Source organism: Takifugu rubripes, chromosome 13 (assembly GCF_901000725.2).
Source record: "Takifugu rubripes chromosome 13, fTakRub1.2, whole genome shotgun sequence".
Lineage (NCBI taxonomy): Eukaryota > Metazoa > Chordata > Actinopteri > Tetraodontiformes > Tetraodontidae > Takifugu > Takifugu rubripes.
This window is the reverse complement of record NC_042297.1, coordinates 16043953-16071529: the sequence shown is the minus strand read 5'-3', so window position 1 is coordinate 16071529 and position 27577 is coordinate 16043953. Positions and strand designations below refer to the sequence as shown.

The 27577-nt window shown below is 43.7% G+C and overlaps 1 protein-coding gene and 1 long non-coding RNA gene across 4 annotated transcripts in view; both read right to left on the bottom strand.

Annotated features, from left to right (window-relative positions):
• Positions 1–2848: 2848 nt before the first annotated feature.
• Positions 2849–27577, bottom strand: part of pcdh9 (protocadherin 9) — a 135208-nt gene continuing 110479 nt past the window's right edge. For 2 of the 3 annotated variants that reach the window (XM_029846194.1, XM_029846195.1), the window contains exon 5: positions 2849–4846. In XM_029846194.1, coding sequence (XP_029702054.1) covers positions 4476–4846 — 371 coding nt within the window. In that variant the 3' untranslated portion in view covers positions 2849–4475. The remainder of the gene's footprint in view (positions 4847–27577) is intronic. The other variant, XM_029846196.1, reaches the window with a different exon arrangement.
• On the bottom strand, positions 22197–23082 carry LOC115252025 (uncharacterized). Its single transcript, XR_003890471.1, has 3 exons — positions 22954–23082; positions 22526–22748; positions 22197–22431 (listed from the first exon to the last, which is right to left on the bottom strand). It is a non-coding gene; the product is annotated as an uncharacterized lncRNA (long non-coding RNA).

Below are 27577 nucleotides of genomic sequence, written 5' to 3'. Positions count from 1 at the left end.
CCTTTAAGTGGTCTTTACTTTGCAGAAATGAGACATCCGTCCAGAAAACGCACCTTTCTAATCACCCACTGTTGGCGAACACCCACTCACAGACAGATGAGATGATGTCACACACCTTTGTCTTTGAAATGGATAAAAAAAACTGTCTTATCTTATGTAGATATTCTTTCATCAGTGGTTCAGCGTTGTGGCCGACCTGAGTGTTACATATAAAACCACCCAACCATAATCTTTTTTTTTTTTTTCCAGAAATCCTTCAGGTTCACTGAGCTGTTCGAGCCCCACAGTCTTCCTCCCTGACCTCCGGGAATGAAATAACTCAAATGATTCAGATTAGCTGTTTAAGGTCACAGTAAGAGGAGCCTGCCAAGGTACAATTTTTCCTGACAGACTCTTAATCTGTCATAGTCATTGCTGAGGGTATTGCATGACAGTTCATGTTCTCTCATCATCCTCTCTGCTGACCTTCATGTTTCATTTGATCAGTCTCCTCTTCCTCGGGGTTTATGATATTTAAATATTATCCTGCTGTTTATTTAAATGCGGAGCCTCGCATCCGGAGTTAGTGGCCTTAGCTCCGTCTCTGGCTCAACGCATGCAGAGAAAGGTTGTGTCAACATCCAAACGCAGACTGCAACATTTTCTTCGTTTCGGGGGCGATGCTGCAGCCACAGCAAACTCTGACTTCTTATTTTCTTTATTTTCATTTTGGTGGATATTACAGGCAATAAAAGGAAAGGGAATCTACTGGGCAAATGATACGAATGCCAATCCTAGTTATATCTGACCTCTGCTACGTATGTGGAATCTGGCCGGGCAGCATTTTCTAGCACTACAACCTTCTTTTAAGCTGCACTCCAGAGAGAGTGGTCGCTGGTCTTTCACTTTAAACAAAGTAACTTTAGATGTAGTTATCCCACTGTGCTCTGTTTCCAGTGTTCCAAACAGGAATCTCTCCTGGCTGAAGTTCTTTAAGCCCAGAAGGCCACCGGGTCATTTTCCACTGGGTGAGACATGAACTAAATTTCTGCAGATTTGTCAGATGAAATGATGAAAAGTTTGGGAACAGCACAGCTTAGTAATTAGACCTCTTATTATCTTCAAATGTGGCCTTCAAAATATGTAGATAGTGCTGTTTCCACAGACAGAATCTTTGTGGAGAGATGTCTCTTCTTCTTTTGGAAGTGTGCGCCTCCTCTGTGATCGATTCCCTGGTGAACACTCACTCTGTTCCACTTTGTGCACGGAGACTTCCTTGAGAAAAATATTTTCAAAGCCTTATGAAAAGGAAATGCGATTGGGAAGCTTTCTCTTTTTTTTCTTGGCTGTGGCATGACACTAATTTACTTCTCCTCACTCTTCCAAGGCAATTAGCTTTGAAGCTACGGAGAAGCTACTATAGGCTTGCCCAAGTTGATAGCTAGCGTGGCAAATACGAATTTAAGCAGGTCCATCGGGCAACGGCTGATAAATATATCAAATGAGGTTACAGCCTGAAAGAGAAACCTATAAAAGTGTAAAGAAACTATAATTACTTTGCCAGGAGGCCCAGACCTAAACTACAGTGCTAGCACTTCTTGATGAAAACAACAACCATGTTAGCAGAAGAGCTATGGTGAAATGATGTGCAACACCTGGTAGCTATGGCAGTATTTTTGTGAAGTTCTGATGTTTTTTTTCCCCCCTCAGTTGGATGAATATAGCAGCAGAGGGACTGACTTTATTGTACAATGACAAGTTATCCGAGGCAGAGTTTCTCAAACTTTTCACAGAAACAATTCAAACTTTCGCACTTAGCTTCTGTAATGGATGGATATTCAAATATTGTGCTGTGCAGTGATGATTCAGACTGGCCTGGGTGGTCAGTTCTGACAGACTGCAGCTGTAGACCCGTTAGGTTGCCCATGCTAACCCCTGTCCACTACAGAAAGCACCAACAATGGGAATGCGAGACCAAGGAGTGATGGAAGGAAGTGGGTGCACTGTGGGGAAAAGCCAAGCCAGAAACAGCAGAGGTGTTAACTTGGCCTCCAGCTTTCCCACATCTGGATCCCATTGAACTGACTGACCGTGGGAGCCTCTCCTGATCTGCTGTTGAGATACTTTAAAAGGTCGAGTGGAGCCCAGACATCTCAGGGGTGTTTTGGTGGTAAAGGGGCACAACACAATATTATGTAGCACTGATTTGTGATAACTCGGACGTTGTGTATGGTGTCTCTAACACACCTCAAAGATTTCAGGTAAAGTTTAAACATCAACGATTCATCATTCATCGGTTGTGTGAATACTGACCTCTAGCTTAGACAGCAGTTATCATGTGAATTTCCTCAAAATTCTCCACCCGACAATCTTGGGATTTGTAATCTCCCTTCGGTCCTGGGGAATGCTGTTCTCAGCCGGTTTAAAGCAAGTGAAACAACACGGCTCACCTTCAAGGAGCAGGTCGGACATCTCCGCATTACGTGAGATACGTTGCTAATTTAGCAGCTACGCAGAGCAAGAGATCCCTCTCAGAATCTGTACTTGCACTCCAAAGAAGGCTCAGAATGCTAAAAGCTTTTTTTGTAAAGATTTGTGAAGTAACCTGGCATGATGGGGATTGTTCAACATTTTTAAAATATCTAAAAGATGGTTGGTTTGAGTCTTCTTTCAGAGGTCCTTATCATCAAAATAATAACAAAAAATGCTGGATAAAGCTGTCGTCGGCAGGAAAAAGGGTGGAATTTGCTGGCCATCTGGCTGTTTTACCGGAAAGCAAAGCTAAATTGCACCTAATTAATGGATCCTCATTGGAATAGTCGACAACAACATGAGCAGACACAGGCGACCATCTTGTACACAATGTAAGCATACACGGAATCAAAACATTTATTGCAGTAGCTGTATACCTGTAAAGTAGTAACAAGGATTAACTGTTTCAGTATCTGTGATGTTAAACACCCTCACAACTAACGAACATACTGCGATAAGCAAATCACTCCATCCCATTTAACTTCTTTATATCGTGACATAAATATGAAAGTGCTTTACAAACTGAAAGTCTCCTTTATGCACAAATCATCTCTATTCGGAAGAAATAAAATGACACGAAAACGTAAGCTAATATATATATATAGATATATTTTCTTTTTTAGCATGCTATTCCGTTGTGTAATTTGCCTCCCATGCTGTGGAAAATGAAGGTTTTCAGACGGCGGAACGACACACGATCTTTCATGTTTGCTCCATTGTCTGCACATGCCTTTGTGGTTCTGCAGTAACAACGTTCCAAAGTCGAATCGGGTGATTGCGTTCTCGAAATTTCAGCACAGGTTCAATGTATAAGGCGTAGGATTGCTGTCTGAAGTTAACGCGTTCTTGTCCGTTGAAGACGTACAACTCAGTGTTTGAAAAAACATAATGAAGGCACAGTGATTAAAGTGTTATCCTAAAAATCGAGTTGTTGTGTTTTTTGAAAATAATACAGATACATATGTCAATAAATTGCAGGTACTACTGAGAGATTGCACCCAAATCACAATTTGATTAAAATCTATACAATATTTAGATCAACATTAGATAAAACATTTAGCCATTTACAAATATATTGCTATTTATCGTACTGAACACCTTTAAAATCAATATTCTTTTTTTTATAGTTGAGCACTTTCAAAGCAATTTTGTTGTTTTTATAATGCACATCTTGAGTACTGACATCCTTCATACAAAATTATTTTTTCTGAACTTTTTTTTTTCTTTTTGAAAAAAAGAAAAGTTTGACTGTAATTCTGTGATATTCTAAGAAAAAGTATGAAGAACTATGGGCCACACCGAGTATAACATGGGATCTTTTTTTTCTTGGATATTTGTGTTGTAGTTGCACGAACAATTAGCTCACTGTTGAAAGAATTCCTCAACTCTTTTATGACGCTAACGCCCATCGACTCGCCTATGTCATGGTGGTTATTACGGGTACGTGACAGTGGTTAAACACTTTGTATTTACAAACACAGAGACAATGATTGGATAAACAAGTGTCTACTAGCGTTGCCGTTTGATCAACACTCTCTGGAACGTCATTCCGTTTGCTTTGATTGTGTTGATCACTATAGTCCCGAACAACTTGATAACAACCACGCCACAAATAATTGTACTGTATATAAGTGTACGGTCATGATAGTGTTCTTTTTTTCAGTTTGTTTTCATGTCCTTCCTTCACCTGACACTTGTGAGGTGGACTGAAAATGTTAAGTTGAAGAAAATTGTGGAGGTTGAGAAGAAAAAAAAGGAGGTTCTCTCAAGAGCGAATAGTAAAATCAAAGTACAGCAAACACAGCAAAAGCGTTAAAGTTTTGCGGCACATGTTCCATGTGGCTAAAGGACTGCAGAAGCATCACCTGAAGGGAAAGGAAAGAACAAGAATGGATAAGAGGTCTGTTCACAGCTGACCCCAGTGCAGCGTAAAGACGTCTCGCAGCAAAGAAACAAAGTCCGTCTTATAGCTGCTGGTCCTTTGGGCTGTCAGGGCAGGAGGACGGCTGGCAAGACTTGAGGCTCACCAGGGGAATGTCAGCCATGCTGCTACTGGTGAAGTGTCCCTCCCTGCTTCCAAACTGCTTCCTGTCACCAAAATGCTCCGTTCTGCTGCTTTCGTTTTTCCAGGTTCTGGTCAGAGTGTGTCCATTGACAAGTTTGTCCTTGGGACCCCACTCCCGCTGAGAGCCAAAGCTGGACACAGGGGACTTGGGCTGCTGGTATGATCCTAACGTGGGCGGCATCCAGCAGTTGTCCGAGTGTCCGAGGATGAGGCATTCCTGTGTGCACATCTCCGTTGCCTCCACTAGGCCACGAGGTCCAAGGGGGCCATCTGGAGAAGCAGAAGAAGAAACAGAAGAAAAATTTTGGTTGGCAAATCTCGAAAGAAACCTTTGTTTTTCCTTGATGGAAACCTAAGGTCACTGAATTCCCAACTTGTAGTTAATCAACGTGTCATGAATGGCTAAATATCAGCACAGCTGCCCCTGATGACATCAGCCTTTCAACGGCCGCCTGTTTCACACCCGGCAGTCCCACCGATATTTCCCAGAGTTGATGTGGAGGACTCGCGAGTCAAAGCATCCCGGATAGCCCCCATCGACCAACGCTATAAAAAATAGATGAGCTGCGTTTTCAGGAGCTTGAGAGCACGTTGGTGGGGCTGTGGACAGAGGAGTGTCGGAAATGATGAATGAGTTCTCTTCAGGCGTGGCGCTTCTCTGTAGACATTTGTACCATCGACATGGCAACATGACCATGAGAACAGAACCAATGCACAGCTGAAGCAGCAACTACCTACAATACATTATAATAAGCGTATTTCTTCATGACTGAATCGTTCGATCTTAAACTTGTTTCTACATAAAAACAGCAAAGGACTCACCGCCCAGATGTTAGTTTCATTTTTCTAACCGTGAAGCTGAAGGTGAAATACTTTTGAAAATTGTATCGAAACCCAAATCCTTAAAAAACACATTTTAAAAACTGATGCCTGACATTCTTTGTCCAATTTTAGTTCTTCAAGAATTATTTTCTGTTCATTTTACTTTTTTCTTTTTAAAGGTACAAAAAAAATCTGTTTCTGTGACGAACCTCAAAGAGAATAAAACCCATGTGTTTTTGTCTTAATGAGAGAATCACAACTAGTTTTTCTTAATTTGTCCCTTAGCACAATAATCTAATTAAATGGTAATTTCTGTTCTGAAAGACAGATATCAGATGCAGACTTAATCATTTAGAACTTTGAACATTTTTAAAACAACTTAAGCCGAAACTTATTACAGAAGAACCTATAACCTCAGAAAATCAAATTTAAAAAAGAAAATCCTACATTAACCCAGAATTGAAAAGTCTTGAATATGAACTTAAAAAAAAAAAAAAAAAAGCCTAATTTCAGTGCATTTTCAATAAATAAGCAAACACCAAGGAAGGAAACCAGTTCTGAGGTATTTCCACTGGCTCCCTGTCTGCCAGGGCTAATCCTGCATTCAAAATCCTGCTGCTGCCCTATAGAGCTCTAAAAGGCTCAAAAAAAATGGTGAGGATGCTCCAATGGAAAGAAAGGTCGTCAGGGCCGTCATCAATGACTTTTGTCCTTAACGACACTGCTACTTGGGCCAAATCGCAACATGAACTGGTTTTAAACACAGGTTGTTTTGACCAAATGCAGATTTTTTACATATTTCAGTACGAACAGATGTGGAGTGCGGCTTCAAGCCTGTGTGAGCGTATTCCAGTAAGCCCTCCTGTCTGAATGTTGGCTTCTTTGAACACAAACGCTCACACATGATGTGAAGAAAGCTGAGGCTCGTCTGGTTGAGGGTCCGTCGCCCTCCTGCAAGGATGCGGAGTCCATCACAGTAACAGACACCCGTAATTGGAATGTGAGGAGGCTAACCAAGACGCATTATCATAAGTTTCATGAAGAACCATGCAGCGCAATAATGCAGGGCACCCGGGAGACATTGAGATGAAGATCTGGGGAAGAGTTAAAGAAGAGAGATGGGAGCAAGAGACTGGATGGCCCCTTTGTTCCAAGCTGAGAAGGGAAACTTTTTACACCCCTGCCAATTATGTGATATTTAGCTTCTTTGTGTGATGCCGGGAGATGGTTATAATGACAACGTATGAGTTATTGTCGGAGTCAGCGGTGTTCTCTCAGCGTTTTGATCACGAGGTGCTTGAAAGATAACATAAACAAAGAAAGCGGTTGACTTCCCTGCTGTATGCAGCCGCCAGGATTGATGGCGTGTATATTGATTGCAGGAGAATTAGGTGACTGTGATGTCTATCTTGACTTTCTGTAACAGAGGTAGAGCCAGGCAGTAATCAAGGGCACTTTTTACATTGCTATTCCCCCGTTGTAATAAATATGTTCATTTACATGCAGATTGGTATGCAATCAGTGGCCTGAGTGGGCAGCAGAGGATAATTTAAATCAGGCATTTTCTTATTCTCGTCTCTCCCTGGCTCGCTACTCATGGAGAGTCAAACACTGATTGAAGGAACCTGCTGAAAAATGAACTATAGATATGGTAGATAATGTAAAGCGGGAGGCTTGTCGTAGGATTTTTCCAAGGGAGAGAGATAAGAAAGGTGATTTGGGGGGTTGGTTTAAAACATCTTGCAAGGTGAGTTGTTGTTTTTTTTTAAGAAGTGACATCCATCCTGCCCTCCATGGTTAAATAAAACGTACATAAATGTGCTTTTTTTATGGTATATCGTCACCAGGACATTGTCGATTATCTGGATTAATCTTTTCGATCTTGGTGCGAGAGCATGGCTCCATCAGCAGATAAACACGCTAATCCATCATTTATAAAGCTAGTTTTCTATTTTGCTGATATCTCTTTGTAAACATCTGCAACAACACATCTGTGGAATGGAAACACTTGTATACATTGTAAAAAATGGTGAAAAAAAACAAATACATTTTCTTTGCTGGTGTGGGTTTAAAGGGTTTTAGAAAAGGTCACTGTTGAGGACAGAAATTGATTTCTTCTTTTCACATATGGAAATGAAAATGCCCTTCGTGTATTCACAAATGCAAATACTCCAGTTCCTTTGTTTATCTTAAGGGGGTTTTCTTCTCATTACTATTATATTATTATTATATCATTAAGGGTATTTACATTAAAAGTTGCACTGTGCATGGTTTCACCACAATTATAATACTGTATTTTCACGACTATAAGGTGCGCCTAAAACACTGAGATTTTCTCAAAAATCGGCGGTGCGCCTTATAATATGGAGCGCCTTGTGTGTGGACTGAGTTCCAAAATCTGCTGTGCGCCTTTGGTAGGGGCACTACGGTAAACGCTCCGCCCATCGATTAGTGACACACCTACGCATAAGGACCCCCTAAAATGGCGCCGGTCAAGCGACACGCGTATGAGGCTTACTTTAAACTACAGGCCATCGAATATGCGGCTGAAAATGGCAATCGAGCTGCTGCAAGACATTTTAATGGAAATGAGTCCATGGTCAGAAAGTGGAGAAAACAAGAAAGTGAACGAAAGTGAGGAAGATGAAGCTGAATTTCCACAGGAACAAAGCAAGGTGGCCCGAGCTGGAAGACCAAGTGGAACAGTTGGTTGTGGAACAGCGAACAATACGCGCGAGGACAACTGTTGCGCAACAGCTGCCCGCCGATTACCAGGAGAGGGCGGCCATCTTCCGCACCTACTGCCGCGACAAGATAACGGCGCCCAGCCACATCTATGAGGCAGCGGCGGGCAAGTTATGCCACCATATGCGGGTGGATTGTAGACGCATGGGCTATGATACCGTCTTCATGTATTGGAAGAGCTTTCACAAAAGCCGGCATTAATGCTGGAGCGGAACCGGTCGGTGAGTCTGATTCAGATGATGAAGAAGAGGAATTTGGGATGTTGGACATTGAAATAGTGCAGCTGTTTAATTCAGATACAGAAGATGAAAACTTTGAAGGTTTTGTGGCAGAATAATGAATATTTTGTTCAATAAATGTGTCGAAACTCACTGTTTTACTTCCGTTGTCATTTTTTACTGTATGTTTCAGCATGTGCCTTATAATACGGTGCACCTTATGTATGTTTTAAATACAGATATAGCACCCATAACTGACACTGCGCCTTTTATTACAGTGCACCTCATGGTCATGAAAATACGGTATATCAAAATATCTAGAAACAAAACACGAGGGGCACAAGTTAGTTTTATTTTGTATTGACTTCAAGCGTCAACGGAGGTGATGTCATGCAAGAGGCCATCCTGGAAAGTATTTCAATTCCTGTGTCGTTCTTCAACAGGTGTAACTATTGACAAGAGGAAAACATTTGTAAGATATTGAGGTTTGAAATGTTTTCTTTTTCTCATAAGAACACTGACATCACTGTTTGTACGTTCCTGCTGCAGCTACCTGACGTGCATTGTTGATGTCGGTCTCTTAGCATCGACTTCAAGGCGTCAACACCAGTAAAAAAAAACAAATGGGATGATAACGCATTTGTAACGTGACACGTGCAGCACGTCACACATGAAACTAGTTACACAAAAAGAATTCCATGTCACTGCGTGAAGAGGAAAATGAAGAGGAAGCTCATATAAGAAAAAAAACAAAACACAAACTGTTGCGCTTGCTTATTCAAAAGTGTGTCTGTTTCTTGAATCTGTCTTTGGGGTATTGTTAACAGGGAGAAGAAGCAAAGAAGATTTTTCACTTTGTCACCCAGGCACCATTGCTGCAGACCTTTCTCTTCTTTTCATGCTGAAGCAAAATAATAGTTTTTTTCTGCTACAGTGGCTAAAATTGCTCAAAATAAATTCACAAAACATGAACACACAGACACAGAAAGATTAGATTGTGCCTCAGTCTCTTCTTACTGGCTAAAGGTGTCTCCGTAGCTGAAGTAAAGGGTGCTGGATTATGGGGGTCCGTTCAGCTGAAAGGACTTGGGAGGAGGCAGCACCGTCCCTCATTAACCAACACGTCACTGAAACTGTCTTTCTGACACGACAAAGGAACAATTTAACACACCAGCAGCTTGTTAAGCAAAATCTCAGCATTATCCCCAACAAATCCCACCAAATGTCTCTGTCCTCTGTTATCCACCTCTATCCCTGTTTTGTTCTTATCTCCGACCAGAACACTCGGACACACCAACACCTCCTGATTTTGGTCATTTAATTAGAGAAAACCTTCTCCCTCTGTGTCTTTGCGTGCCTGGTCTGGTTTAAACTTCCCACTCAGTCCTCATTTCCTGTGTCATCATTATAAGTAGGTTGATGACTAAACATTATGTCAGCACCGGCGGAGTTTGGATTGTGATTGTGCGCTCCTGTCACTCCGCCTCCCCGCCGCACATCCAAATAACATAATCGGGATTCTGTCACCGCTGCAAAAGCTGTGGGACTTGAAAAGCCCAGAGGGTGTGGACGGACGTGGCGCTGGTCCCGCTGAAACCTTGAAGAGCTGCGGACAGACAATAAGCGCTGGCACGACACCATACCACAACCGCGGATCAGAAACTGCCTGGTCGGCTGTTGGCTTCTTATTGTGCTAATGCTACACAAACGCACCCCAGGCCCCCGGCAGAGAGCTGCGACTGTGCACGGAATATCCCAGGGTTAATATGTCCGTCCGTCCATCCACCCATCCCTCCATCCATCCATCTATCTGTCCATCCACCCACCCATCCCTCCATCCATCCATCTATCCCTCCCTCCCTCCCTCACTCCACCCATCCATCCATCCATCCATCCATCCATCCATCCATCCATCCATCCCTCCCTCCCTCCCTCCATCCATCCATCATCCCTCCCTCCCTCCATGCATCCATCCATCCATCCATCCATCCATCTCCCTCCCTCCCTCCCTCCCTCCCTCCATCCACCCACCCACCCATCCCTCCCTCCCTCCCTCCCTCCCTTCCTCATCCATCCATCCATCCATCCATCCATCATCCCTCCCTCCCTCCATGCATCCATCCATCCATCTATCCATCCATCCATCCATCCATCCATCCATCCATCATCCCTCCCTCCCTCCCTCCCTCCCTCCCTTCCTCCCTCCCTCCATCCATCCCCCCTCCCTCCCTCCCTCCATCCATCAATCCCAGGGATCTCCGTTTGTGTCAGCTGACTCTTGTTTAAAGCTCTGAGCAAATGTTGCAGGCAGAAACCATCAGATTGCCTCCTGATAGAGTCGTTACGATGGGCTGGGGGCCGATCTATTTAATTCCACAGGAGCCCCCGCAGTCATCTGAGCCATGAGCAACGGCCGCTCAACAACGGACAGGCCGCCAGGGCCTTGTTCACGCATGGCTCTCTTTCTGTCCTCCTACTCAGCAGCAGCAGGTCACCAAGGTTACGGAGGGAGAAAACCACCCTCGCTTTCAGTCCTGGGGTTGTTTTGCAACTACAGGGGAGTGCGCTTGCTTTAGTCTGCCGGCAATTTCTAACGAGATAACGTTTGGCTAATTAATTGGATGCGCACTATCAGTGCTGATGTGTCAGGCCGACGCCAACAACCTACAGCCGTCGCGATGTCAAGGGGAATCGGGCGGCGAAGGTATGAGCGAGAGCGAGTGCAGGGGATTTAGAGACCATTAGCCTTGTTTACTTATCCCTGATGTGCAGCCGGCACAGATGTTGTTATTCTGGGGATGAATGAAGCTTTCCTTTTGTCCAGCGCGGCAACTCAAACTGTCACTTGGCTGTTTCCAGCCCAGAACACCTCAAGATACGCCTGACAGATTCATTCTGATTGCTCTGCATTTTCCTTTCTGCCGATCCACACAGCAGTAACATATGACAGCCAGTAACCCTTCATAAGACAAACAACCAGCCCCGCCCACGAGGAAGTCCCTGATAAATGCCTTGGATTGGGGGCATGAACGGTACAGTGGTTGGTGTCTAACTTCTATACAATCCTAACCTTAAACAGCATTGCAGCAAATTTAGCAAGCGGGTGCTGTGATGTACACCAAAGGCCTTTCTGGATAGGACGACTATGATAGCGAACAGAACGGAGCAGCACGCTGGATCCATTCTCCAGAGGATACGAGTCTGGTTGATGGATCCATTCTAGCGCTCCCTTTGAGGCCAGGCTGTGAGTTTTCATAAGAAACAATGAAGAGTAAGTGTGTGTGTGTGTGTTGGGGGTGTTGCAATAGAAAAAGGGTGAGAGTGGTGGTTGGAGAGGCGGATAAAGAGGAGCGACTGGATGACAAAAGAGAAGAAAGCCGACAGGGAGGCAGAACGCGCCAGCAAACGCAACAGGAAGTCTGTCAACAACACGACATCTTCTTCTTATTTTTCCACCATGACTGAAGAGTATTATTGGCTTCGATCTCACCTAAAACTATTTTGAGTTCAATTTGTAATTCAAATTCCAGATCCGGGTCACCTGCTTTTGTACCCACAAACTTTTTTTAAAATTTTTTTTTATCAATTTCAAGTGATTCTGCTTGAAGCCCAGACACGGAATAATGAATTCCTTTCTTTTCCTGTCTTTTCTTTTCTTTGAAATTCATCAAAATGTGATTCCAATTTCTGAGCCTTGTATTATTTGTCCAACAATAAAATACGTGATTCTATTATACAGGTTTGCAGTGAGAAAATCCTTGAATAAGTGGCTCACAAGAGACACAAATAAATGAATATTTTTACTATTCCAAAGACTCCAAAACCAACACATCCCATTAAGGAGCTCTTCTGATGAGTATTTTGCTTTATTCAAGCCATGGGCTGCAATGTGAAGCATATTTTTCACTTTTTTTCCCTACTTTCAGTTCCAGTTCTTTCTTCACTCAGTATTTCCCCTTAAAGATCTGCAGCTCTGCTCTTGGGGTTGACTTCACATCTACTATAAGAGGAATATTGGATCAAAGTTGTTCAATTTGAGGAACGTCATATGAAAAATTAAACAGACTTTCAGGGGTCAGTATATGTATATAAATATATTTCTAATAAAGTAATTTAGAGCTAGTGTGAATCTGTGGCTGTTTTGTGGCCTTTCTGCATAACTGGCATGCAACAGTGACAGGTGCCCACAAAAACAAATAAAAAAGTGTTTTTTTTCTCTGGTACTTTCATTTCCACCATTACAATCTGGTCTTTCAAGCTTTGAGGGCTGCGCTTGAAAAGCGGTTCTGGCCAGGCCAATGCCTGCGGGGAAGAGTTCGGGCTTTCTGTAGAGGGGGAACAGAACATCGCAGATGCATCATCAGAAGACAACAACGTCTGATCTTCCTGTTGTACACGGTGACACTCGCGGCTCAGCTCTGAATCGGGCCGACCTGAGATGTTCCCAGGAGGACGGCGCCTTTCAGATCAACGCCGCTACCGTATGCTGTTCCTGAGGAACGGCCGTTCTTCTCCGTCAGACAATCGCTACCTCTGTTGATGACAAAATGGCCCAGTAATGAAGGAACAGCATATAGCAGCCACCTCTGAGTTCTCTGGGGTTTTCTCTGGGGGGGTGGGGGGGGGGGGGGGGGGCTACAGGGGCTGATGGAGAGCTATTGATCAAGATATTGACTGGCAAAGAAGAAGGTTTGTCCAAGTAATGGCACTAAGAAGTTATGTTGATCCTAAAGTCAACAGCTGCACGACATATCGCTCCCTGATGGAGGTGACACAATCATCTGTCTTTATTTTCATTTTGATGTTACGTGTAAAAATAACAGGAGAAATCAACGTAAAAGATAATGAAGAATGAGACTCACTGAGAGCTAAAAGGTTTTAATAGAGGTCCGGTTTGACATTTGAAACATGAAAAGCTGACAAACACCCCAAATTAACTTTATTATTAACTTATTATTCAATAAGCAAATTACTTTCTTTAGGTTTTGTGTACACCCGTTCACACTCGCGCTCTTACAGTGGTGGCAGGAATGACATCATCTCTGGATGAAACAATTAAAGGGTTAAAGGAAATAACACAAATGATGACAACAGCTAACTGGTGACAAAAACAAAGCTCGTGGATTCACGTTGGAAAACTAGTTCTGGCAACTGTGGACTCTTCTGCTCATTTGTATGCAGCAGAATCTAAAATATATACCTTTTTTCCTGTTTTTCTTTCCTGATCTCAGCCTGTACCTTCCTCTGTGCGCAGGAATGTTTTAGTATTCAAAACATCATTTGCCTGTGAATCTTGGGGGCTCAGTTTCAGATTCAGATCATTTTTTTGAAAGGTGTCTTTCCACCCAACCATCCACCCATTCAGTTTACCTGTCAGAAAAGATGACACCCACTTCAAAGATGATAATTGAACACCCGCTAAACAGCAAAAAACATGAGTGCCATGTTCTGCAACTCAAACAAAGTCTATGGGTCCACAAAATAAAAGCACAGGTTTGGAGGGAACACATGGAAACCGCTGTTTCCTCTAAACTAGAATCAGCGACCTAGGAAATGAATTCCCATGATCCCACATGCCCTCTTGTCTCAGCAGCATATCTAACACCTTTATGGTCAAAGATCCTGCTCTGATGTGGGAACTGATTCAGCTTTTTCTCTACATATAGTGGCCAATCAAAGCACAGTGAAACAACCTCTCCCTCTACACCTTCACAGTAGCTTCAAGAAACATGCAAATACTTTGTTTTTTTTGTTAAGTCATAACCATTCACCTACGAATTAATCCACACTGTCGTGGCAAATGCATACAAAGCACACAAAACATCCGTATGGCTTTGGACTTCGTTATATTTGATGCTACATTATGGAAATTCAAAATCACCGCATGCACGCTTTCAGTCGACTCAAAGCAGGCCAACAAAGAGGAGCACGCGGCGTCTGAAAGAACATCAAGAGCAGGTAAATGGAGCAGAGAGAAACACCAGTGTGGCGCTTATGCTGTTAGCTCCTCGTGAAATTATTTGGCACATTTTGTGGCACGTACACCTCCGCTAAACCCTACAAAACCCTCTCAAAGAGGAGGGGAACATGACACGTACAGTAAGAGCGACTACGGTACCGGAGATTAGTAGTGTAGCAGTGACAGAAGGACACGTGCAGGCATTTCTCTGTTGATCATTACCTGCTGCCCGGAGGAATCTGCTAATAAAACAGAACCTTGCTAATCCCCCGAGAGGTCTGTAATTGCAATATAGAGGTGCTCTGTATCTCCTCTTTGTTAATAATTGTAATTTCAGAGCACGACCTACCTACATATACATTTATTCATAATTACCTGAGGGAAAGGATAGCGCAAGGCTGTCTATTAAAGGTGAACTGAATTAAATTGACACAAGGTTTGCATTTGAAATATTCAGCCCAGAGTGCATCGATTCGCAGATGGTACAATTTTCAAAAATGCGAGATGTTTTTTTTTTTTTTTTCCCCTCCGTGTTTCATGTATCGCAGATTAATCCGGAGGCTAATTATGTGTCTGTCATCAGTGGTTGGATTCACTTTAAAACAGCACGGAACTTTTAGTGCCGCAAAAATTCACAGCCGCGTCGACCGCTTCCTTCGCAAATGTGCTAAAGTTCGCAAGTTGGCTGGCATTTAATTAGGAGAGATGGTGAAAGTTAGCACTTACGCTTCAGCATTGCCTCGATGGCGGTGGTGTTATGGTGCTAAAAGGAAATTTAGTAGAGTTAATATGTCAGAAGTTGCACTGTATTAACATGATCTAAGGATGGTCGGAGGAGGGACCCCATCACGGAGGATAAGTCCCCTCTGGCTGCCCGTGCTAACACTCTGCACGGTCTATACGCTGAGAATCACCTGCCGAGGGTTTGATGTTCCTTCTTTAATGCAATTATTCTCTTAGCCTGTGCTTTATCTGTGTCTATGACTCTTCACTGGTTCAATACCTCCTCCTCATTTGGCGGCGAGAGACCGTTAATCTTGTTATGTGTTTTCCCTCCGATTTCTCTCATGTGTGCTTCGTCTTTTAAGTTCTTAATCCGTTTATTTGCAGATGGAAGGCTTTTAAAGCAAACACTCGCATATCTGGCTGTGATTATATGCAGTAACATATCTTTAACACGTAAGGGGCTTAATCACCGCGTGTCAGCGCATGTCATGTTACGCTACATTCGCTCCGTTGTCAAATTACACGTTTCAATTGACTGACGTGCCGGCAACTGATCGTTGTCTCACAAATTTTGCAGTTTGAGCGCTACAAGCACCACGTGCATAAATTTGCTCTGTGAGGTGGTGGGTGCGCTGACAGGAAGTGGAGGTCAGGACCTGGCAGAGGCTCCTGTTGGGTGCAGGTGGCAGATAACTTCTGTCAGCCAAGTAATTAAGTGTCCATCACATGCTCGCGGGAGGGCTGAGCCACCCAGAATACGCTTCCAATCTCCATCTGTGAGACGGGCTGGAGCTACAATATGGCTCCACACATGATCAGTACACCTTTACCAACCAAGCTCTGAGCCTGGCGGCTTGAGAATGTACAATGTTAACAGAAATACACAACAGACAAGGCTTGTATGGTATTTTCAGAATGTGTAGCGAAAATAAGTGAGTATGCTTAAGAGAAGAAGATATGCACCTCATATGTTAGACTTCCTGCATTATTGTGACTCAAAACACATCATAGAGAGGTAACCAAGTGTCTCATTTGTGCAGCGTTTTAATGGGGATAAAATGTCTCTTACAGTCCCAGGATTTCATGTGTGCTCAGGAAGTAGGCAAGAATACGTGATAGTATTCATTTGTCACCTTGATCAATACTATAATAAGCTGTTTTCTATATAACCTTAAAGGCAACATCCGTCTTAATTTTGACAGGACTGTGAAACTAAAATAGTCCTCTCAGGGAACGTGGGAGGCTGGTGTTGCAGCTATCTGAGGGGCCATTTTCACCTTGTCTTTGCTCGTCTGTGGTGATCCAATCACATTCCAAAAGGAGGTGGGAACGGAGAGGTTTTCCTCACTGGGGCCTTGGTTCTGGTGGCAGCAGCTCAGTCTGGAAGGTTTCTGATTCAAGTCCTGGTTGCAGACAGAGGTGCTCTTGAGAAAGATCCCAAACTCTGTAAGCAGCTGCCAATGGCCATCGCACACATGTATCTGTGCTTTGAAGGACGAACCTTCTGAGATTGCCGCTGCTGTCACCTTGGCATACCCTTGTCCAGAGTATACACAAGGAAATGTGATGCGTGCTTGAAAGTTTGTGTACTTATAAGTGCAACGGTACTTGGATGATATTTCACAAGTATACAAAAGCACAAGTAAGTGTATTAGAAGCCTCTTTGTGATGCATTTAAGCATGGTAGAGACAGGTGAAGGTCGTGGACATTTAAAAGTCCAAATGTAAGAGTTTGGAGTGTATCCTTCATTCATCAGAAGCTGAATTTTAGTACACATGAAAGCTGATTTGTGATGAAAATATCAACAGGTAAAAGCAACTCTTATAATCTAAAGACACCATCCATCACCAGTATTTAACATAACATGTTGTGGTTGATTTAAAGGACTTGTATCATGACTCCTCATTAAACTGGTGCAACCATAGCAAACAGGTGTGTTGCCCCTCCAGGAAGGAATGATGCTTCATTATTTTAATTTTATTTTTTGGGGGGGGCGTTGGGAGCTCTGTGTTATTTCTTAGTTCCCGCATTGCAACATATGAAACTAATTTGTTGTTTTTGAAGATGGTGGCAATTAATCTCTCAAATGACCTGACGAGATTAAATGAGAAGAAAAAGAGGATGCTGGGAAAATAAATGCCAGCATTAGGGAAGAAATTACAAGATGACCTTACTGAACAATGATTTATGGATTCCTGCGTCAAGCAATTACAGCAGCAGATACCTTTGAAATTTCAAACCATGGAAATTAAATTTGCTCCTTTGCAAACCGCGCACTTGTCAAGGGCGTTTAAACTCCCACCGACGTCGGGGGGGCTGTCACCGCTCCACCCTTGGTGAATCGTGCAGCTCCTCATGGAGCATAAACGTATGGAGTGAAATAAATTCCTAAGTCAAACCCATGTAGTTTTCTGCAGCGTGCTTCATCCATCACAGAATAATTTGGTTTTCATGAGTAAAGATTAACTGTAACCAAGATTAGAAAATAACTTCGGACAAAAAGGTGGGGTGGCTGCAGTCAGGGTGCCTTTGGAGTGCAGCTAAACCCCCGTCCATATGTTATATATAGAATGGGTATAACAACATTAGCATTTTTGCTCTTTTAATGCTCTTTGTGCAGTGATTACATGAGTACTAGAAATATTTTTAAATGGGAAAATAAAAGAAAAGTCTTTTTTATGTTTTGTTTTGTAGCCCACATGCATCCATCCATCATCCACCGGCAAAGTTAATATTCAGCTACAATCACCGGAAATAAAAAAATAAAAATCCAAGAAAACAAACAAGCGCTCGGCTGCAGATACATCGAGGGATAGCTGGTAAATTGTAAATGGCAACATGTCAGAGCGCATTCTCCTCAACGCTCTCCTCAGTCGGTGGATGTTTGATAAGTATCTTTGTTTCTCTCGCAATGTCAAAAAGTCAGCAGGGACGCCGACTTCACTGATGGGGTCAAAGACCTCTGCTGCAAGAGCCACACACACACACACGGACGCACACACACACACACACACACACACACTGGGTTTCTGAGATGCAAGTAAAATTAGGCGAACCTATGATTCATGGATAAAATGAAGAATCAATAGCATTATCAAGCCTGGTTGGTCTTCCTGGGCAGTGGGCTGGTTGTTGCTAAGTGTGTCGGCATTTGTTTTTTTTTATTGCACATTTGACTTGAGTGACAGATTAAATGGTGCAAATGTGAATTCCCTGACAAAGGAAGGGCTGAGAGAAGAAGGGGGCACGAGCAGTGGTGGTACAAGCAGCCTCGTCGTTCCATTTTCCTTCAGCACATCTATAAATGGCATGCATTTTAATCCTTTTAATTATGGATCCTTGCCACAATTACCTCAAATTAAATTACTCTGCAAACCTCAGAAGGATACATAGCTGACTGGGAAGAAGAGGATCACTCTGCCAGGGATTTAACCTCACTTTCTATGTGACATCCTCAGCTATCAACCCACCTCCTAATTCCAAGCCCATATGGAATTGAAATATTGAGATTGCCTAAAAGCCCAAACTGTACCGTTCTAGAAACCAATCAGCCCTCAACTCCTACAAATCCCCTCTCCCCCAGTCCTACTCTATTCACAGTGCTGTAGAGATTACAGAGAAGAACCCTGCCTGGCAGGCATGCCACACTTAAATAATCTCTGGGTGAAATCCCAGTGTTAATGTGGGGTTTCTGGATCATGGCACCGCAGTCTGCCGCGGCACTCCCTGGCACGCCGGTCGCAGATGACGACCATGCAGGGAGAAGAGAGAGAGAAGGGTATAGACAATTACACAAGGAAGGAATGGGAGTGATGAAAGGAGATGGCAATATAGACCAAAGCCAAAAGACTGGAACTGTGGCAATCTGGTAGAGGAGAAGAGGAGGAGAAGCGATGGAGACGTAGAGGGAATGGAACGGAGGAGAGAGATGCCGCTGCAGTGGCAGATAGTCTCACGAGTGGGTCACAGAAAGCGTGCCAAGGCCTAAATGGAATTACTCCACATGTTATATACTTCATGGCCTTGGGTGGGTGTCCCATGTGCCAAGAGCTGCATAAAATCACAACTGCTATTCTTACCCTCCAGTGCAGCTGACACACAAACACACTCTTCTCCCACTTGAAGCGTGGCATCAAATTAAGTGTGCGCGACGTGAAAAATGAATTAATTACTTGATGTTTCAATTGCAGTACAATAATTGCTTTAGTCCACAGGATAACCACAAAAGTGAGGCGATGGCATATGCCAGGGAAGGCAGCGGCATAATTACAGGATTAGCGTAGGTTTTTAAGACTTGGTCGTTCACAGAATCATGCGAATCTCAGAGGCGAGTAAGACAGGTGTGGAGAGAGAAGAGTCCTTTTAAATACGGTGAAGCAAAAGAACGCCTTTTCACCTGAATTCCAAACTCTTCAATTTGGCATTGAGCAAAACTTTCTGTTAAAACACTCCAAAAAAGAAACTGACTGGTTTTATTCAGCTTTCTGATCACAAGCCAACATTTCAAAAATTCTTCTCCGAGAAGCATTAATGATGCCACACGAAAAAAATGTTATCAGAAAAAGGGAGGCGATCTGGAAACACAGGCTTTATTGCAGCATACGTAAACCTCACTTTTAACGCAGCTACGTCAGGAAACATGTCCGGCGTGACTTGATTGGGGTGATTTCCCCACCCCCTCAACACGTGGTGACGCAGGAATTAGATTAATTCCGCCACTGTGGCAGCCACACACAGATAAATAATCCCCAATTGTCACCTTTGCAGGGAGTAAAGAAATGTATACGCTAAGTAAGCCTTTTAACTGTCATGATTGATGGGTTGAAGGTGAGATGGTGCACGGCAGGATATAAAGTGACACAAGCACGGTGCCCTGACCAGCTGGAAGCAGGAGTAATTAAGATAATTCACGTAACGCGAGGCCGCGTCGGGACAACCGACACTTCTAATTGTGTTTGTTTTAAGGACTCGACCTTTTGATCCCGGGATAATTCATTAGAGGCTGCAGCAGTCTAAATATCCAATAGTGAATGTCAAGAGTTACGAAAGAACATACGGTTTTGTGTGTTAGCTGGAGTGGTCTGGTGTGTTTGAGGAGAACAAACCAGTAGCAGTTAATTAGCACACACAAGGGGGCATCGGCAGTGCCTTGTCTAAATCCCCCCCTTCATCTCATGCCACAACAACAAGGCCTGCTAGATTAACCAGAGCTTATCATCATTACAGCCAAAGAGACTGACAGTAAACAAGGATTCAGGGCAGATTCTACAGAAAGCAGGATTATTAGCCTGAAGGAAGCCAAACATCCTATTTTCCTATAATTCAGCCATTTTGAGACGTTCAGCGCACAGGCCTGACCCTTGTCAGCATCCGCACAAAAGCACCGTGTTTCGTCGCTTCGACGGTCTCACTGTCAATTCACGGCCTCAAGATTAGAATACAAATATATATTAAACACTTAAAGCTCATCCCAGTTTTTGAAAGCCACATCATCAGTTACATTTCGTCTTTCATCTTGAGGGTATTAAAATCTGAAAAAGCCGCCTTCGCAGCGCCTGACTCAGGTAATTCTCGCCCTGCTGACTGCATTATTTTGATTTCTACTTTGGAACACCGACTGGGTAACAGTTATTTTTCCAGCCTTTTTAATCCCCCCGATAGACCACTGCCTTCTCCTCACTGGGGATAAAAAGAATGAAAGGAAATGATGGAAACACTTTCTGACCAAAGGCTCTTCCTATTGTTCACAGTCACTTCGATTGTTAACATTTCCTCATTTCAGAATTTCACCAGCGTTGTGGAACAATTTAATTGTTGAATTCTGCGATCTCTCCAATTTATTTACACAGGAAAGCGTTCTTGTTTCGCCCTGTTTTGTGAATGTCACTTATGCAACCTTTCCACCAGTGCCTACTCTGCGCGACTCGACCCGGCATGCTACAGTTTGGAGGCATTTCCACAGGGAGCCCCAAGGCCGAGTAGGTACTATCATGTCTGTCTGTTAATTGGCCAGGGTGTTGACTTCCCTGGCATATCAGGAGATCAAGGTCCTTTGGAAAACTAATTCTGAAACTCTGCGACAGCACTAGCATGTTTTTCTTTTACGAAATAAATATTAACGACTACTAGCAAGGCGATACCCTGGGCGAACCACGCGTACAGATGTTATGCAGCTGTGTGGTGGCGAGATCATTTAGAGGGAGCGTTACAAGACCCTGAGGTCTCCGATGGGCGTTCAGAGGAACCAGCGGACATAAAGAAGACATTAAGAAAAGTTTAGTACACCAAAGTCAATCAATGGAAAATCAAAGCAGGTCAAACAGAAAGAACTGGAATTTTTTTTTTTTTTTTTTTTTTTTATATATATAGAAAGGACAAGAGGTGTTTTAATTAGAATTAACACTATTTGTGCCACCAAGTGGCCTCAATTTGGCTGCCAAGTTGCTGGAAACTAGAAGAAGGGTCAGAGTCAGAGGAGCGCTCTGTGACTTTCATCCTTATTATTGCACTTATTCCATTCAGGATGACTCCATTCAATATTCAATATTGATTCCAATCAATATTGATTCCATTCAATATTTGGAATTTTACCCTGCTGTTCCTTGGATGTGAGACAATGAGCTGGCCATTTGCAACTGCTTGCAACAGTAGAAAACAAACATTTATCAGAGATGATCAACAAGGCGTGTTTACACGCTAACTGTGGAAAAGGCAAACCACCGTGGCCGTACGAGTCGAGTCAAACTGTGTGGAGTGGAAAAGTGCCTTAAGTGTAAAAAACATCCCAAAAACAAACGTTTGTGTAGGCATTCAAAAAAAAGGTTGGTTCCCTGAGAGGTAGAAGAGTTGGAGCCGTTTTTACCCCCCCCCCACCAACCCGCAGGAACAAACAACTGTCAACAAAGATCTGACATCAGGGCATGACCATCAGCCTGGGGATAGAGGGTCCGCATCGCCTGCCACTCTCTTTTAACCTCTTATACAACCCACTTTATAGAGGGGAGCTAAAGACAGAACTGCCATTACTGCTTTATTGTCCCAAACTGCTGCTGCAAAGATACCCATGGAGGGCAAAAAACCCCCAGGAAAAACAAGGCACGGTTCCTCTAAAGATTCTAGATTAGTGCATGGGACATGTGCATTATTCCGGCTTGCATTTCTACTGTAGGATGCTTCGTTGTTACTGTGTGTAGCTCTTTCAGCTCCAGAAGTGTTGCATCAACAGGCAGACGCAGTGTTATAAAGCAGCAGAAGGAGGGTGTCAGGATGTGTTGTTGCATGTAGGAGATGTCAGAGTGGAGAATTTACCCATCCCTGTCACACTGTACTGACGTTCTGGTAACCCTACCACTGACCCCAGGATGGCAGAAAGGGTAGGAGGCACCTGGCAATGAACATCAAAAAGACAAAGGAGGCCTTCAGACAGGGACAAAAATCTGTTTCATCTTTCTTCAAGGTTTGAATTGCAGGGAACCCACATCAGTCGGGACCTCAGGTGGACCGTGGCCCGCTGGGGGTGGCATGTTCTCAGGAAGTCCAACCCCACTGGAAATCTTCAGCTTTTTCACAGTGGAACCTGTTCAGCAGCAAGCAGGGCAGCTTAACACGAGGTGGCCGCCAAACCACGTACAAAAAGGAAAGTCATTGGACTCCCGCCACCCCCCTGGAAGACACCTCCAGGTCCCGCTGCCACAGCAGAGCCTGCCAGATTGTAAAGGACACTACTCATCCCTTCACCATCTGTTCACACTGCTGCACTCAGGGAGACGCTACCGAGACCTGAAACACTCCACCGACAGGCTGAGGATTTCAGACCCCCAAGACCACCTAAGGCTTTAAAGCTAAGACCTCCGAACCAAACGGGAGAGGCCCCAGTGCCATTACTGTTTGTTGTGATGCCACAAACCTTGGTGCCTGAAGTAGATCCCTCCATCTGGGTTCTGACAATATGACCCGCAGCCTGCACAGGCGAGGACGGGAGCGACTCCCGTTTAGCTCAAATCCCAAATTACAAATAGGTTGCACGAGTCTTCTGAACCAGCTGCAATAATAAGTTAATTAAAATCGAGCACTAAGCAGGAAACACCGGGTTTAAGCTGGCTTGACCTGAATTTTGGAGAAGAGGACCAATATGGTGGAATAAGAGATAAAAACAGCAATGTTTAAAAGGCATACTTTATTATTATCATCATCAAAGCCGTGTGTGTGTGTATATATATATGCTTTTTCCCCCCACAAATTCAAATGAACCCACTTTAAAGAAAGAATCGGAGGTAATTTAATATATAAGGCTTTTCTGGTTGCCTTTAACGCACCAAAGCCGGCGGTAATGAGAGCATGAAATATGTCAGACATTATACACTTAACACATGATCAAAAGTCACTTTGTTTCGTGATATTTCCAACCCTCTCTGCTACCTCTGAGTGCTTCTCTTTAAGAGCATACATCACGATGGGAAATGACTTGACTTTTTCAATAAAAGATAAAGACTATCTTATTACCTACCCATTAAGAACATAACATTTTGTTAAATGGACTGCTATTTAAAATACTCCTCCCAGCTCTGAGCCAGATTCAATGAATCTCAGTTGCACTTTAATCAAGTCGGGCTCTGCTGTTTCCACGTCGCTGTTTCACCATTAAGAAGAATAAAAATTCATTGTATTTGATTATTCCGAGCTCTAATTCAAAGGAAAGGAATACCCCAGAGGCTGATGTTACATATATCTACAGCCCCGGCGTGAAATATCAATATAACTTCTCCTTTTAGGAATTTAAAACTGATGTCAATGACAAAGGTAACGATTTAAAGAATATTTATGTCTCATTGCTCATTCTCTCTCTCTCTGACACACACACACACACACAACCTCACATTTTGGACTACATATTAACCAGTTTTATCTTAAAGCTACATCTTAACCCTCAAACAATCCTTTGGAGTTGGGGGCCCAGCAAAATGGCCCCGTAGAAGCAGAAGTTTGCTCGCACATGTAGTTTATATACATACATCATACAGTATCTATGCAGTTAATGGGAGGACAGACACTTAACGCTCACAGAGTTACTTGTCTAAACTGATGAACTCCTTTTGGATTTTGTATATTTGACACCGGAGGTCACTCGGAAGGAAAATGTCGCCAATCAGCCCCGATCAAAGTCTAAACAGCAGAGCTTCTGGCACAGAAGGTTATGAGCACTGAAGACAAATGCAAAAGTGATGAGCACAAAGCGCTGCATCAGCTTTTTCTTCACCCCCCCAGTACCCCAGGGAAAGGTCGCAGCGGCCCATTTTAAGGCCCTTCGTCCGCCTGAGTCACATCGGGGTCGTCATCGGCGACAGCGTGACACCCCGGGCTGTAACTGGCAGTTGTCAACACTAGTAAGTCGCTGTCATTTTCTCTGTCAATTTGCACCCCCCCCCCCCCCCCCCCCCCCCCCGTCACATCTGCAGACCCTGGAACAACAGTTACGAGAGCCGCGGCTCGTGTTTTAGCGCAGCTTCAGTCGAAGCGGCGTTATCACGTCGCACGCTCGTTATGTGGTTCGAGGTGATGCCGAATTCATCTTTATTAGGTGCTAATTATGCGCCCTCGCCTTCATTTCACAAATGACAATTGCAAAGTAGTCAGTGCTCAGGCCCTCCTTTGTTGGCTCAAACTTGTCATTAGAAAATAGTTTTGCACAGCAATATGTCGTCTGTTTTGCAGCATGCTGTCGTCTTTCTTCCACTTTATCGTTTCTGTGGCTGATTTTAAAGTACGGCATTCTTAAACTAACATCTGCCACATTTATGCACCAAGAATCGGGATGCTATCCAAGGCACATATGGCCCCCCTGATAGGGAAGGTTTACTCTTTGTCTCTTCTGTAAACCCATCTGCTGTTGTTGTTACATCCTGTCTTTCTTTATGCCTAATCCTCCGTTTCTCTCATGCATTTTGTTCGAGCAAAGATTTAGCATTTTCGATAGAGATCTCCTTTTGGGAATGACGGTCAGCTGCTGAGCAGTTATGGGATAATGACGTTTAAATAAAATGGGTTCCTCTCGTATGTGGCTATTATGGATTATGTGGATGGTTTTCAAACAGATGCAGTGTTCATAAAGTTCAATGTGTTGCTTCAACCAGAAGCTTTCTTCAGTTTACATTAAATTATAATATGCAAATGTGCCAGTTCATGGTCACAGGGTTGGTCATTAGTGCGTCAATCATTAGTGTGAGTTCAGCTCGATGGCCTCTGGCTCCATATTTGTGATGAAAGTGTAGCTGCTTTACATTTGTAGTCACTGATGAATGTGGCAAAATATGAACCACCCAAGGAACTAAAACCAGTCAAGAAGCTGGGCTAGCACACGTGCACACGTGCACATTAGAACTTAGGTACCAAAGAAGACGATATAATAAGTCCAACATTTATACACTGTATCTCTGTTGTTTAACAGCAGTGTGTTAGTTCTGCTTGACTGTTGAAAACAAGGCCAAAAACACATTTGCATGAATGAAACTTGCAAATCACGTTGTAATTAGCAACAAATGTTGCGATGACAGCGTGTAGGTGAAAATAGCATGTTCTTACCTCAGTAAGCCCGACTGAAATGTACAGTCTGTCTTTCTCTTTTTACTGTTTTATTACTCTTTAAAACGAGTATTATTTGATCGTTTACGCCCTCGGACGTAATGACAGTTGTCTTTCTTGTCTCTTTCGTTCTTTGCCTATATCCTGTGGAGCCCCTGGACTCTGAAAGTTCCGAAGCTCACCATCTCTGACCCCTGAGTGTTTGTTTCTGTCTACTTAACCACTTTCTCCCTTTCGGGGTCACAGGAAGGGCGCAAATTTGGGCGGTGGAAGGATCCACCCCGGATGAGTTGCCAGTTCATCCCAGGGCCCTGCGTGAGCATGTATGAGTTCAATACCTTGCTCAAGGGTATCTTGAAACCTTAGGGTCCTGTCATTGACAAATGCTAAAATAAGGAAGGCATGGAGATTATTTTTAGACAGTAACGCTGGATGGTTTCATGTGCAGTAACCTGTTTGTAACATGGTTGTGGTTAACAGCAGTGCACAATTCTAACGACTCCATTAAAAGCCCTCCTACGTTCCCCAAGGTGAAGATGACAGAGGCTGACAACGTGAACTGATCCAATAGATGTAGCGCTGGACGAGTGTTTGATGTTGAATTCAAATTAAAAAAGGATGTAGAAAGGGATTGCAGCAGCTCTGGAGGGCAGAGAGGGATAATCTAAATGAGGACCTGGTTTAAATATCCTGAGATCAGCCTGACCAGGTGAGGATATCCAATTAGCTGCTCTACCCGTTTAGCTGCTAAGCTAACCGAACACAAATCAGACAAGACTAAAAGCCAAAAAGGGAGCCGTCTGAAACAGAAAATGCCTCTAAAAGCGACACAGAAGGATTAATCCCATTAGTTGTGTGACCTTTCTCTGAATCTGCATGTGCTCCGTGCACTATTAGGATTCGAAGTATAGATTTCACAAGATCCCATCTACTTTTTTAATTAACCTGCAAACGTTTGTCCTCACACCGGCAAGAGCACGTATGGCTGATTTGAAATTGATTTTTAATGATGACCCCTGGTCGCTTATTGATTCAAATTGAACTTTACATTGTAAACGTTGTAGTGCGAAGTCCCCGATATTCACCTAATTTAAAAGGCTTATAGGATTAATCTGAGACGGTTCCGATAACCAGCCAGCCGGAATGGGCCCTTCTCTTCACTTAGGTGAGGCAGGATTCAGCTGGTTCACTTTCACAAGGAGGAGTTTCTTCTCATTGGGAAAATTTCAACTGCACATAATCCCGCTAAAGCACATTTCCTTAAGATGTGTTTGGACTGAGTTAGCATCATCACACATCATATGTGTTTCAACCGAATACAGCCAGTAGATAAGAACTCTACACACGTTGCGCTATTTTAAAAGTACACAAAGCAGCATAGAACAGAAATTATAGCAAAAAAGAAAGAAATTTGCTTTGCTTGCTGAAGAATATTGGAAAAGTATATTTCTGCTCATTCTCGCCATGCTGCCCTTCTTTTGGATGTGTTCCGTCCTCCTCTGCAGGTTAGCTGTCTGCAGACAATGAGCTTCGGCTCTGCTTCAGGCTCTACAGAGGGGGGGACGCCCCACAGACAGGCCTCGTATTCAGCCAGAGCCGACAGGCCCTCGCAAGTGTGTCCTGTTTGGCATTTAAAACACCTCCGCTCACTCCCGTGTCGTGGGAGAAGTGACGGACTTGACAGGCTCGCTCTCCCGGGAGCCAGTGGGCCTCTTTCCAATCTCCGCGGGTCAGCGTGGGGGGGCCAGATAGCATTGAAGAGCTGCTGGCTGGAAACACTAATTATCATGACTGTCTTGCGCTTAGCGGCGGTGCTGCTTTCAGCGGAAGGTAGCGCGCACCTCGCGGTCATGCTGTCACAGAACTCACAGGACTGGCTCTAATTGTGGTGATTGTAAAGCTATGGGTGTTTAGGTCCGGGCTGCCAAAGGCACCCCCCCACCCCCCGTCAT